Source organism: Oryctolagus cuniculus, chromosome 12 (genome assembly GCF_964237555.1).
Source record: "Oryctolagus cuniculus chromosome 12, mOryCun1.1, whole genome shotgun sequence".
In the NCBI taxonomy this organism is placed as follows: domain Eukaryota; kingdom Metazoa; phylum Chordata; class Mammalia; order Lagomorpha; family Leporidae; genus Oryctolagus; species Oryctolagus cuniculus.
In genome coordinates this window covers 71271129-71285814 of record NC_091443.1, presented here as the reverse complement: position 1 = coordinate 71285814, position 14686 = coordinate 71271129, and the positions used below count along the sequence as shown (strand labels likewise).

Below are 14686 nucleotides of genomic sequence, written 5' to 3'. Positions count from 1 at the left end.
AAGGGGCAGGGGTGAGGCGGTGCAAATGTATGTGGTTGTCACCAGTGAGACGTGATTTCTTAGAGACAGGAGGACCTACACACTTGAGCATTGTCTTTTTTAAAAGCCAGTGCTAAGCTGATCTGAGCTTAAGGGATTAAAGATGCAGTCACATTATTTGGTAGATAAATATTGTCCCAGCATTGTCCAAAAGGCTGTGGACCTAGATGAGAAGAGTACACGAGAGGCTTAAATCGGAGACAGAAGAGACCCACAGAAATACAATAGAGGGGAAATTTGAATGGCAAGCTTGTAATCTGTCTTACGAGGCCACTGGCAGACTCTGTGGCATTCTAAAATTGGCAACAAGAGAAACAGATAAAATCTTTATCCTGTTTATTCTAACATGGGGCCTCAAAAAATTACAGAATCCTTAAGAAAAAAGTCTACTCAAGAATATATGGCTTTTACTATTTTTTTGGAGTGTGGAGCAAGCTAGATTTTAGCAAGGATTAAGAAATAAATGAGAGAGAAAAAGGATTGTAGGCTGTTGGCACAAAGATCAGACAGAAGAAAAGCCCAGACTGCCTCAGCTAGTCCAATGACTCGTGTGGAAACCACTGCAGGATCTGCCCAGAAAGAAAGTGCGTCTGAGGGTCAACCGCAAGACACCAGGCAGACGCAGGGTAGACAGAATAACCCATGTGCCGTGAACACACATTCTTGTTCAGGGGTTGCGCAAGGTGCTTGCACTCAAGCAAGTGTGGCCTGAACTCTGCATGGATAGGTCTGTCTCTGTCCAGCTAAACACAGCAACCTGGCCCCTGTGTCCTGAGGATGGGCCCTGGGAACTATTGTATATGCTGGGTAGACAAGGCAGTTTGTGTTCGTTCTCTTTGATGTTCATGCAGGTTTGTAGCTCCCAGAAACTGAGGGAAACAGATACTCCAGGTTACCATGTGGTCCTGTTCGGGATGATTATTCCTCTTTAAATAAGAGATCAGCTACTGGTTATTTAAGTAATCGCCATTTTTCTCATCTCCATGTCAAGCTCTATTGTTTACTTTTGCATAATATTAGGCCCTATAGGAAAAAAGGAGTAAATACCCTCACAGTACCAATATTTTACTGGGTAGATAGAATCCTCAAAAAGTTATTTTAAAAACTCCTAAGAATATATAGGCAATAAAACTGTACCTGGATCAGAAGTCCATGCCGTATGAAAAGCAGGCATTTCAGAGTCATGTGATTAAGGATTTTTAGGTGGAAATAAATGAAATGTTTCTTTTACAAAGCATGTCTATTTTATTGTTCTGATACAGCTATAAGATCTTCCTTTTTAGCTATGTGTTGAAAGATACTAGCCAAAATTCACTAGAAGTAGAGATATCTACTGGCTTAATAAATTACCTGGGAAAATGATGAAGAATCTGTTTATAGAGTTGAGATTTAGGGAGTTCTATTAGAAATTAGGGTTAAAGTGAATGTGGTATTGTTTTCTTGTCCTATGTCTTTCAAACTCTGATCATCCTAAGCATCATATTGTTTGATACCCAAACTTATTAAATAATTAGATCCAAAGACTGAGATCATTAGTTTGAGAATGGAGAAGGAAGAAGTAACATAATTTTAAATCCCTTAATTACAGCTCTTTATTCCCTTTTAACTTTGATTTAGACATTGATGAATGTTTACAGAATGGCCGGATCTGCAGTAATGGACGTTGCATCAACACGGATGGCAGTTTCCACTGCGTGTGTAACGCGGGCTTTCACGTCACACGAGATGGAAGGAACTGTGAAGGTAACAACAGTGCAATCATTTTATCCCTCTTTTGCCATTGCTGCAATCTCAGGAGTCTTTTAAAAAAAAAGATTTATGTATTTATTTGAAAGAGTTACACACAGAAAGAAGGAAAGGCACAGAGAGAGAGAGAGGTCTTCCATCCGCTGGTTCACTCCCCAGATTGCTGCAATGGCTAGAGCTGGGATGATCCAAAGTCAGGAGCCAAGAGTGAGGGGCCCAAGGACGTGGACCATCTTCCACTGCTTTCCCAGGCCATAGCAGAGAGCTGGATCGGAAGTGTAGCAGCCGGGACTCGAACTGACGCCCATTTGGGATGCCAGCACTGCAGGTGGCGGCTTTACCTGCTATGCCACAGTGCTGGCCCCCTAAGGAGTCTTTAAGAAGACCACACTAAAGATTAAGTGAAAGGACAGAGTATCAAGTACCATATTTTCCATTTTCTTAATTGAGAGGCAAGCCTGATCTTCCATAATCTTCATATCTTTAAATCACATATTTGTGAGTCAAATCACATTTTAATATACTGAGAAAATTTGCCACTTAAGGATTCCTGGTGGTGATGGAAATTTTAAAGCATAAGTCATTACTTTCTAGTTTTAGACAATCCCAATTTGAGTATTTTTTTTTAAAAAATAGGACATACCTAAGCTCATACATACTGCAGTCACTAATAATCCTTATGTCCAAAGTGTCTTTCCAGTAATAACATATAACTAATCAATATCTGAAAATGTGAAATTTGCTGAAGAGAAACATTTACTATTAAGAGCCAGCCTTTTATAATTGCTTCTTGAATTAATCACCTCATTTCGAATTGGCTTGCTTCAAACTTTTTGTCTTTTTCCCCTGCCATATTTTCTCCCGAATAGCAAATATGACTATTATTGATGAGTTTTACCACATAGACCTTTAGCAAAAAGTGAAGAATGTTCCTTATCGTGTTTCCCAATGTCTTTGGGAAAGGTCCCAGGAATCTATTCATACATTAAAAGAATTCCAAAATTGTTCTTAGAAACATTTTTGGCAGAATATTATCTCAGTGATTCAATTCAAAGACTTAATGCCAAAATTCTCAGTTGGGGTAGAATCCTGTTTAAAAAAAAAAAAAAAGAAAGGAAAAAAGTCATAAATTACTTTGGTCTGACTAAAGCCTCTAAGTGAAAACACATCGAGTCTAGAAGAGCAGGCTAATAATACTCAGTAAAATAACATACTGCTGAATGTAAAGAATGGTCCATATGGTCTGGGAGTTGTGAGTTAGCTGGTGTGGCTTTAATGCACACTCACACCTTGCATTTTAAAAAATCCATTTTTTTATCTCTCTTTGAAATTGTTCCAAATTACAAGCTGCCTTCTGATTTCTACTTTGTAAAGAATCAGGCTGTAGCTTTTATAAGTACATTTCAAATTCCGCTAGTCTTAGTTTTCATTTTATTTTCATTGTCAGTATGTTAGAAAGAATAAGAATCTATGGAATAAATATGCCCATCAGTAATTTTTCAGTTTGGAAAAATTCAGAAAATGAAAAACAATTTTAGGAACAAATTGCTTTTCCTAAAATAGATCCTGGTAACTTCTGTTGGGTCAAATTTATGTATGCACACATTTAGATTTATATAAATTGTGTGTATATGCATATAATCTGAATTTTTCTAGCACCAAAATAAACATCTTATAATTCCATTTTCCTGAAATATCCTCATATATTTCTAGCCCTAGAATTTACATGCACATGTCAAAACTTGAAATAGATATTTCATATGGCCCCTCTTCTCTTTGTATGATATAATTTAGGTGAAAAGTAGCCTCAGGTCATAATTTTTAAAAAGAAAGAAGTGTGAAGAAACAGAATTATATTCATCCTTGTAAATTTACTCTTCTGCTAGTAAGAAAATATATCTTTTGCATTTTCTCAGACATGGATGAATGCAGCATACGGAACATGTGCCTTAATGGGATGTGTATCAATGAAGATGGTAGTTTTAAATGCATTTGCAAACCTGGATTCCAGCTGGCCTCAGATGGGCGTTATTGCAAAGGTTTGTGCTATAAAACTGAATCCGTTTTATTCACCTGCATTTTCTCTTCTCTAGACTGTTTAGCGGTTCTATTTTCCTTACTGATTCTCCCCATTTAAAATGTCCCTAATTTTGGTTTAGGAAACCTGACTGGAACTTCTTCTAAAACTTGAGCCATCCAAAGAGCTACAGTTTATGCCCAGAAGGCTGTTCTTATTTCAGAACAGGCGTTTGCGGTCTCCCCAGAGGAGGCTGAAAGGCTACATAGCATATAAATAAGCCGCACTGCCAACTGGTCTTCCAAAAGGAGTGAACATCTTTCTCAATAAGCTCAGATCTGCTTCTTCTTTCCCACTGGGGAGCAATGGCGTGTAGGCTTCTTGGTGGCTGTCTTTTGCTGCCTCTTACAACTTCTTCTGTGGACAACATCGTAAACCCTCTTTATCTGCAGTGAGCTCTCTCAAGATTTCCTCCAGGTATCTTGAGAAACAGAGATTTTTTTTTTTTCCCATGGACAACTTGTTTAGGTTTTAGCTAATTACATAAGCAAAAAAGAAAGCAGGATTATATACGAGAAATAAACCAAAGTCTACTGTTTAGCCTGGTACATTTTGAAATAATCTCATTATCCGAGGTATTGAAGCAAAAATGAGGAATGTTTATTTGTGCTGTTGAAAATTGGGGTCCTGAGAAGAACCCTGCCTTATGTAGTTGAGGGTAAATGACTACTGCTCTTAGGCACTAAATCTGGAGCTATTCTTCTGTAAGAATCTTTTATTCAAAACAGGTCCAGCAAATCTGCTAAAATTCTATAGTTAGAGCACTTGTTCATAATTTCAGATACACAAGTGTAGAGCACCAGGCTATTGAAGGTTGAGAAAGCAGGGCAAAGTCCTTTGGTGCTTCTTCCTTGAGTGTCCCTAGTGGGCACCTTTGGGAAAGGTGTTAGGGAAGAAAGCTTTATTTTATTAAGTCCTTGGCAAGATGTGCTTTCTCTTCAGGTTATATGAGCTTCTAGCCCTTGGCTGTTTACTTACATTCTCTATGACCTTCACATCAATGGCTCTTAATATTGTGCAGATCTGTCTTCACAGCAAGGGAAAAACAGTTGAACTTTTCCATTTGAAGCAGGAAAATGGTTTCTGTACTTTTGAGTCCAGTGCTGGGAGAAACTTATATAGGAAGACAGGATTAACACACAGAAATATTCTACAATGTAAGACAGCCTAAAACAAAGTGTCAGACTTTGCAAATTAGGTGTTCTACAAGTAAAAAGGAAAAGGGAAGGAATGATTGCTGAAATATTTGGAATTAGGCTTCCAAACAAAATAACAGAAGGAAATGTGAAAGCCCCTTTGTGAGCAAACTTTCTGCAAGAACACATACTCTGTGCTGATACACAAAGCACACTGAGGTTCACTTCCAGTGCCGACAGGCACTGGTGACCTGGTGCAGCCTCTCAGGATTAAGTATAGCCAATAGATAATGCTATTTCAGAAGACAGTGTGACCTCATCGATGAAAGCAGGTTTGGCAACTGTTGATAACCAGTGAAATAGTCTCTTATCAATAAATGGATTGTTCCATTCATTTAAGAGTGCTGAAGATTTCAATGATGTGCTCTGACTTTAGCATTCTGGTTTAAAGAAGAAAGAGGAAGAGACAGAGAGATATCTGTATTGTTATCTGTGTCTTCTTTTGCTAGTGTATAGGGCATAAAATACACATATTAAAATAAGACTCAAGGAAGAAATAAGAAAATAATCCCTTATATGCTGAAATTCTTCCTTTCTATTTTTTATTTTTATATTTTATTTTTTTTTAATTTTTGACAGGCAGAGTGGGCAGTGAGAGAGAGAGAGACAGAGAGAAAGGTCTTCCTTTGCCGTTGGTTCACCCTCCAATGGCCTCTGTGGCCAGCGCGCTGCAGCCGGCGCACCACGCTGATCCAAAGCCGGGAGCCAGGTGTTTTTCCTGGTCTCCCATGCGGGTGCAGGGCCTAAGGACCTGGGCCATCCTCCACTGCACTCCCGGGTCATAACAGAGAGCTGGCCTGGAAGAGGGGCAACTGGGACAGAATCCAGCACACCAACCGGGACTAGAACCCGGTGTGCTGGCGCCGCAGGCAGAGGATTAGCCTATTGAGCCACGGCGTTGGCCGAAATTCTTCCTTTCTATAGTTTTTCTCTTTGTGCCACGGACAAGATTTTCACTTAGCCCTAAGTCTTGGTTCTGAGCCCACAAAGATGTGATTGTTCAATGCAGAATCAACAATGCTCATTTAAAATACAGTTAATTTACACTTTTTTGTAGTTATGTGATCTGATGAAAAATATGGCTTCTCCAATCACTTCCTAAGAATTGAGGCTGCTGACTCAGTAATGGACCTACAGTACATCTCTGTGCCTGTTAAAAAGCTATTGTGTTGCTTCTTAAACTACAGTCCCACTGTTTTACTGTAGGTCTCCTCTTGACCAAAAAAATGGCCAGAGTAGCTGAACCAATTTGAGTTCATGTACTTAAATGTAACTGCTGTTTTAAATACAATCTGTACACAGAATCTTGGACCATCTGAATGTATTTTGTGCCAAACAACACAAGCTAAGTAAAGCGTGGAGGTGTTTTACTCTCAATTTGCCTTTTTAAGGTCAGAAGAAAGAAAATGGTCACATACACAAGCTGCATGAGTGTATTCTAAAAGGAGTTGCTATAAAAGTGACTAGCTTCTAAGTATCACACGTTTTCCCAAAGACAATTTTGGTACCTTTTCTATTTCCCCATTTTGAGAGAGAAAAATTTCACTATTATTAGCATGCATCCAATAAATTCTTTACCAAAACTACCTAAATATATATTTGTGATACTATAAAATACTCGTAATGTTTGAGGAAGACATCTCTGCCAGATTCCATTTGCTTGTAGTACTATATTGGCCAAGGAAGGTCGTTAAAATCATTTATTCCTTTTCTACGATTTTCCATCAAGGCTTTAGTTGTACATCTCTTCATGGTAGGGTAATTGTCCCAGAGAGCTAAGGGGTAGCAGATACTGGAATGGACATCAATCTGGGTGTTGAATACCAACAGGAAACACTTCCTGCTGAGGACAAGGATACGGTTGCTTTTCAGGCGAGGTTTCTGACCGATTCATGCAGCACACAAAACCATTGTTCAGCAGTCATTTTTCTTCTTCCTCCAATTCCGTTCTTGAGTTTCTGATTCTTATTTTTTTTTTATCTTTTATTTAATGAATATAAATTTCCAAAGTACGACTCATGGGTTACAATGGCTTCCCCCCCCAATACCGTCCCTCCCACCAACAACCCTCCCCTTTCCCACTCCCTCTCCCCTTCCATTCACATCAAGATTCTGATTCTTATTTTAAATGAATTAAAAAAAAAAACTCCTAGGATTTTACTGAAGTAGCTTTTTATGCAGAGTAATAGGCTCAATAGTTAATTTCTTGATTTTGCTACGTACATTCAATGGGAAATGAAAATGAATCGCATTGAGTTATTTTTGTTTATGTTGCCTTTTGATTTCCATCTTCCCCTTTGTCAAGTGTTATAAATAATTGTAAACGTGTTATAATTTTAAATTCAAGTCACTTCATTTTTAATGCATGCCTCTGTCTACCACAGATATTAATGAGTGTGAAACACCTGGGATCTGCATGAATGGACGCTGCGTGAACACTGATGGCTCCTACCGATGTGAATGTTTCCCTGGACTGGCCGTGGGTCTGGATGGACGTGTGTGTGTCGGTAAGAAAACGCTGTGGCTACACTTCTGTTAGAAGACAACCCTCTAGCAATCAATAGGTCCCACTAATCATAGAAGCAGTCTACTGTAACTGAGGATTAATGAATAATTAATTACTGAGCAACAAACCAACAGGATCTGTTTTCTCCTTGCATAAATATGATGTTACTTTAAGGAATGAAAGATGAGCTGGGATAGATGCAAAGCAAAGGAATTCTGCTCCTCTTCTTCTTTCCTCTTTCCCCTAATCACATAGTAGTCCTCAATTTTCTCCAGCCCACCTTTGCTGATAATGGCCCTGTTTATGCTGATTATCTCACAGTGAACATTTGAGAGAGAATTAAATGTCCGAGAGAAGTACAGATATAAAAGATAGCAAGAATAATCCAGAAATGTGTATGACAGTAGTTTTGTGTGGCTCTATAAAAGTACAAGAATTGTTGAGAAGTAGATGCAAACTTTATCCATATTATTTTTAAGACAGACATTCAGTAATCCCTTGGAATTGGGAAATGATTGGGTGTAGCTGGAAACTCTTTCACTGGTGGTAAAGATAACACTGCGTAGTTGACCAACAGTTACAGATTTATATACGGAACATTTTACAGATTAGACTTTCACTCTTTTTTTTAGAAAGTACTCCTAATTTATAAATTTAGTAATTGCGTATTTATTTGGGGATAGGCCACTTTCCTAATACAAGTCTTACTTATCATTGGATGAGACTCCACATTCATCCATCATTAATTCAGCATTTATTAGGTATCTGCTCTGCGTAGGCCTGAGAAAGACAAAATTGAGTAAGATGTAACTGCAACACTTAAGGACCTCTAAAAAAACCTGAGTGTAGCCCTTTACCCTCCAGTGCTTGGAGCTATATATATTTTTGTGTTTGCTTTTTTCTTTCTATTGAACCCTAGTATCAGAGGCATTCTCTATGCGTTAGAACAGAGATGATGGATAAATAAAACCAGTTTCAACTTTGACCTGAGGGTTTTTCATCTGTTTTAAGTGACAGTGTGTTGATAGATGCTTCTTCCTATTTAGACACCCACATGCGGAGCACATGCTACGGTGGATACAAGAGAGGCCAGTGTGTCAAACCCTTGTTTGGTGCTGTTACTAAGTCTGAATGCTGCTGTGCCAGCACCGAGTATGCATTTGGGGAGCCTTGCCAGCCGTGTCCTGCACAGAATTCAGGTATGTGTATCACTGAGGTTGTGCTGCTTAGATTCTGCCACAATTTGCAATCTTGGCTCTTAAATAAGTCACACGGAAAGACAGCGTTATGCTGTCAGTACATCACACATCTTGAGGTCTTGGCAAAGGCCGGCCAGTGTCTAGTCTCAGGCTTCTCACCCAATCCTCAGTCATTTAGAATAGGCAGTGCATTCATGTCTCCCGTATGAACTCCCCACCTCAATGATATTCACACTCTGAAATACATGCAACATGTCTTGTTACCTAAAGTAGTTTTGTGATTTTGCACTTTACAGGAATTGACTATTATAAAAGCAAAATTTTACACAGTATAAAAGTAAATACTTCTCAGGTTATCTGAATATTTCCAACAGTTTTCTGGAAGGCCATTTGTGAATTTTGTTCGCGTCTTTCGTGTTGATTTTGGTGTGCTTTCTTCAAATGGTTTTATTCAAACTTAGGGAAATGGTGTTTTTCTGCAGCTGAGGTGGAGTGGTGTAGTTATGAAGAGAACTGGACAGCAAGTTGGAGTTCTGCACTCCAGCCCACAGGCAGACAAGTTAGTTAATTGGGGGTTTAGTTCTTTGTGGATTTTTGCTTATTGAGGAGTTTTTCTCATCTACCTTCAAAAGAATTTGAAATGGCTTACATTGAACACAATTATAAAAATACAGTAATATGAAAGAAGGAAGCCTTAGTCTTCTCATCTGCAAAATGAGCTGCCTTAGAATCCTCCAGGAGGTCCTCTCCAGTTGTCAGTTCCATTTGTAAGGCAAAGATAATGTATCACAATTAGATCGATAGTATCTGAACACAACTCCAGGGCAGGTTGGCAGTTGATTCCTAATTTCCTAGGGTTATATTAATATTAAATAAAACATGTAGCTCTTTGTGGTTGATTTACATCCAAGACTCAGTCTGTTCATTCTTGCCTTAAAGAAAATGAATTAAACATTGACCCATAAATTTTGAAGACTTATTATTTTTAAAATGATAGTCTTTGAAATTATAGCATTAGAAATTAAAAAAATTAGAAATTAACTAAAGAAAGTTAAATGGAAGACTTTAAAAGAAATGAGGATATCAGTTAAGACACCTTTAATATGACTGTTATGACTGATTACTTCATCTGCTGAATAATATACAAATTATCATTTTATGTATGATAATCAATTAAATGTTTAATGTTTACAGTACTTCAATTATATACAAATATTCTATTAAAGATACTTCCATATAACTTTATAGCTGTATCTTACTAATATCATCCTTTTATATGTCATGCTAATTTTTCAAAGTAGTTTTCTTACATACTTTGAATTTACAAGACAGAATGGAATCATGAAAACCAGCAAACATAAGAATAGGTGATTTGTTCACATACTGAAGGAATACAGAGCCAAGACAGAATCTCAACTCTTTGGTGCATAGAATTCTTGGCCTTTACTGTTTCCTCTGGACCAGGCGCATCTCCAAAGAATTCTGATGTTACACAGGGCAACAACGTGGGTTTAGGAAAAGACAGTCAAAAGAGGCCATATTTCTTTAGCAGGAAATCTTAACAGAGTTAAGCTTGAGTTCCAGTAATTTCTTTTTACATTTGGATGAATTCACGCAGTAACGGTCTACCTGTGGAAGAGATTGCGTTCAGTCTGGTTTCTGTATCTCTCTGAAAATGCCAATCATACAAGATCCAGAAGTAGGATATCCCTAATTTCAAAAGAGAAGTAGAATTCTTAAAAGGCATACTAAAAAAATCTCCAGGACTGCCTTTAGTCAGCTGATTAGGAAATCCCAATGGTGCAGCATGAAAAGCTCATTTTTGCACATTGCAAGTCTAGCAAGCTGCAGCTGCAGCTCTTCCTTCCTGGCTGCAGAAGTGGATTCCCAGTGGGTCAGCAAGCCCTCTTCTTCAGTCTTCACATAATGGCATTTACTCCTCACATAAACCAGTCCATCGAACCCACAGGAGTGCAATTCTCATGTGCCCTGTGCCACCATCTCCACAGCACTCCCATAAGTTAGCCCTGCAACACCTTCCACTCACTCAGTACGTGAACTGCACACATTTACATATTATTAAATCTGTAGACCTACCATTTAACAAGTGTGATTACCCTCAGTTCATGAAAGAGGAAACTAAAAAGCAAATAACTGGCTCCCGAGACCCCTAGTAATAAACAAACCTTGTTATCCCCATTCAAACCCACGATGATTTGAACTCACAGCAAAGCATAGTCTAGTATCAGATGCTGCCCAAATGGAAAACTCTGGCAACAGTAATTTGCTTCCACTTAGACAAGCATCAGGTAATCTAAATGAACTGTAAGATTACTTTTTACAAAACTGGCATGATTTTGGTTTTTGTTACTCGTGTTATTTCATGAGTGCTTTAAGGGCTGATGTGAGAGAATAAAGAAGACATATTTCAGGCTTTCAAGCATTTGGCCCTTTGTACAATCTTTTAACATTTCCACAGCTTTTCTCAAATTAGCATTTGTTAGAAGAGGAGCAGCCTTCATTTTTTGTTTGTATAACTCACTTGTGTCCGCTGTCCTAAGAGTGCAATTCTTTGGCGTGCAGAGTGTCAGAACTACTGGCTTTAGCACCGAAGTCCAGCCATCCTCTGCAGGAAGGCCCATTCCTAATATCCAGTCCTCTTTCCACCTACACATAAGCGATTTGCATTTCACCATGAAACTGTGGCTGCCAGAAACCACCAGCACCTAAAGGGACACTTTAATTTCTTTTCCTCGAAGTATGACTCCAGTTAGTTTTCCATTTTCACGTTCATCTAAATATTAACTATAATTGTCTATAAAGCATTATTTAGCTTTAAGAAACAGAATCTGATTCTATCACAAATTTGGGAACATGTCTATACCTTAGTTGGTTCAATGAGATCTCAGTTTTAACATTTAAGCAATACTGTCCCAAAGGATTTGTCACAGAAGACGTCATTCTTATAAACATTAACTTTAAGAATACACTTCAAGCAAGAATAAATACTATGTTGTTCTTGTGAGACCAGGCTACAGAATTTGCAGAGAAATGAGGAAATGTTAAGAACTTGATTGTACTGAAAAAACAGCTAGCACTGAGAAACAAAATTATTCCCAAGATGGTGGGAGAAAGTTTTATTAACAGTTAAGAAACCACATTCAACAGGCACATTTCACTCTAAGTGTAAAGTGTTCCCTGGTGAGCAAAATCAAGTTGTACAAAAAATACCTTTTCCGAAAGTGCTTTGCACAGGGATTGGCTGTAACTCGCCTATGTCCTTAAAAGTCATTTTCTTCAGTGATGTGGAGCCTTTAATATGGGAGCCTGATGCAAAGGTGACCCCTCCCAGGGGATGCCTTCTTTGCTGTTAGCACTTTATTTTGGTTCTACTCACTTTGGAGGAAATGATGTGTGCAAAGCCAAGGGCAAGATCGACCTGTGCTGCAAACAAGGGGATCATTTACTATCTGTTAATTTATTGCAGCGGAATACCAGGCACTCTGCAGCAGTGGGCCAGGAATGACGTCCGCAGGCAGCGGTAAGGATTCGGTTCAGAATTTACTACTTTAAGCATGTGCTTGGGGCAGTGTGGGGCCAGAAACCCTGTGGGTTTCCTGTTGTTCCTCTGATACCAGTGTGGCCTGACTCCATCTCTCACTATCACTGCATGATATAACTTGGGTGCTGAGAAGCCTGATAGCAGAGTGACTGTGGTCCAGTGGGTTCTGGGGTTGCTGTGCAGGTGTAGGGCTTAGTTTCCGAAGGGGCTGGACACTACTCCAGGCTGGTTGATTGTGAACTGAGGTTGCTTATTCTTGAGACAGGGCAGCCTGGCTTTCCTTTGAGTTTTCTACTGTCAAGTTTAATTGAGGATTATGGACTGGTTGAACTATTATCCATATACGTTCTGAATGATTTCTTTACTTCAAGGGCTCAGTCATTACAAGATGGCAGTAGGGAGCCATTTCATGTGTTCTAGCCAGCAGTGAGAGCAGTTAACTGAGTTGGAAGAAAATGAAATATTTATGTTCAAGAGTTAGAACTAGACAAATATTGATATCATAATGGTATCAGTGGATCAAAGGAATGAAAGTTAAAAAGGAGAATTGGAACAAGTGTAAAAATAGTTGACAGAAAGAGGAAGAGATTATCTAATTAGTATAGAACTATATGATTTGATTCAGGAAAGTTCTGAGAAAAAAATGAACTGGCTGAATGGATTGTCAGTTCATTCAACATGATTCATTACATGACATCATTTTGTCTGAATGAAGATGAGAAGGAGAGGGGATGTTTGAAGGAGGGAAAAGGAGAAGTAAGGAAATTCATAATGGAAAAGTGGAGAATAAATACAAATTGTGATAGGGATTTAGAGAAGAAGGTGAACGTTAGCTCTGTTTTACAGAAGAGTCTGGGGCCAGAGTTTGGGACTGCATTCACTGATGGTCATTGTGCACTCTCCTGCCCTGCTAGAGCTCTCAGTCTGTGAGCTGGGAGGGAGGACCCAGTCTCATCAGGGAGGAGCAGCAGGGGCTTTGGTTTGAACTGGCTCTGACCACCAAAGAGGGCTTCCCCATGCATTCCCACACACAATGAAGAGGACCATAACAAGAGTTTGACGATGGGAATGGCATAACTACCTAGTTTTTGGGACATGAATGGTGGCAGTGTGCAAAGCAGGTTGACTAGGAAGGAGTTGATGGTCAAGGGACCAGTTGTAGGGACTTGGGCTATGCAGCTGATCTATTTTTCATGTTGGTGCTTGGGCCAAGGGAAGTCCAGGCAGTCTCTTTCAGCTTGATTAAGTATTGGTAATCATGTAATTTCAGTGCAGCTGCCAAGTCCCTTTCAGGGTCTGATGGAAGAAAAGAGTTTTCTCAGAACTAAGAATATTTTACAGTGAGAAAAGGGATCAAGCTTTCTCTTCCAAGTGAAATCTTTGTTTTTTTGAAGAGGTCTGGAAGTCATTGTATTTATTTTAATGTTATTTTTAGATGTTGATTGGAATTTATTTTAGAATGTTACTGATTTTAAACTTGTTTTGTGGTGCAGATATAAATGAATGTGCGCTGGATCCTGATATTTGCCCTAATGGTATTTGTGAAAATCTCCGAGGAACCTACAAGTGTATTTGCAATTCAGGATATGAAGTGGATATAACTGGGAAAAACTGTGTTGGTAAGAAGGTTCACATTTCATCCATAATGCCTTCCTTCTTTTGTTGCTTGAAAGAAACGTCCCTTGAGTAACTTACAGGACTGGACATACTGCAATTTAAATATCAATGTGACATATATGTCTTGAATAACAAGATTTAGATATTGGAATCTAATCACATGTCAGATTCAATCCATCAAGGAGAAGATCCGGGGTCGGCGCTGTGGCGTGGTGGGTGAAGCCACCACCTACAATGCCAGCATTCTGTATGAGCGCTGGTTCGAGACCTGACTTCTCCACTTCCGATCCGGCTCTCTATTATGGCCTGAGAAAACAGTGGAGGATGGCCCAAGTCCTTGGACCCCTGCACCCTTGTGGGAGATTGGGAAGAGGCTCCTGGCTCCTGATCAATGCAGCTCCGGCCATTGCGGCCAAGTGGGGAGTGAACCAGCAGATGGAAACTCATGGAAGCCCTCTCTCTCTCTCTCTCTCTCTCTCTCTCTCTCTGCCTCTCCTTCTCTCTTTGTGTTTGTGTTACTCTTTCAAGTAAAATGGATAAATCTTAAAAAAAGAGAGAGGCCGGCGCCGCAGCTCAATAGGCTAATCCTCCACCTAGCGGCGCTGGCACACCGGGTTCTAGTCCCGGTCGGGGTGCCGGATTCTGTCCCGGTTGCCCCTCTTCCAGGCCAGCTCTCTGCTGTGGCCCGGGAGTGCAGTGGAGGATGGCTCAAGTACTTGGGCCCTGCACCCCATGGGAGACCAG

At 39.5% G+C, this 14686-nt stretch overlaps 1 protein-coding gene across 2 annotated transcripts in view; it reads left to right on the top strand.

The window, feature by feature from the left end:
• FBN1 (fibrillin 1) overlaps nucleotides 1-14686 on the top strand; it is a 259234-nt gene that overhangs the window by 153501 nt on the left and 91047 nt on the right. For both annotated transcript variants that reach the window (XM_051822402.2, XM_051822403.2), the window contains exons 14-19: nucleotides 1657-1782; nucleotides 3702-3824; nucleotides 7443-7565; nucleotides 8611-8763; nucleotides 12251-12304; nucleotides 13819-13944. In XM_051822402.2, the coding sequence (XP_051678362.1) occupies nucleotides 1657-1782; nucleotides 3702-3824; nucleotides 7443-7565; nucleotides 8611-8763; nucleotides 12251-12304; nucleotides 13819-13944 (705 nt within the window). The remainder of the gene's footprint in view (nucleotides 1-1656; nucleotides 1783-3701; nucleotides 3825-7442; nucleotides 7566-8610; nucleotides 8764-12250; nucleotides 12305-13818; nucleotides 13945-14686) is intronic.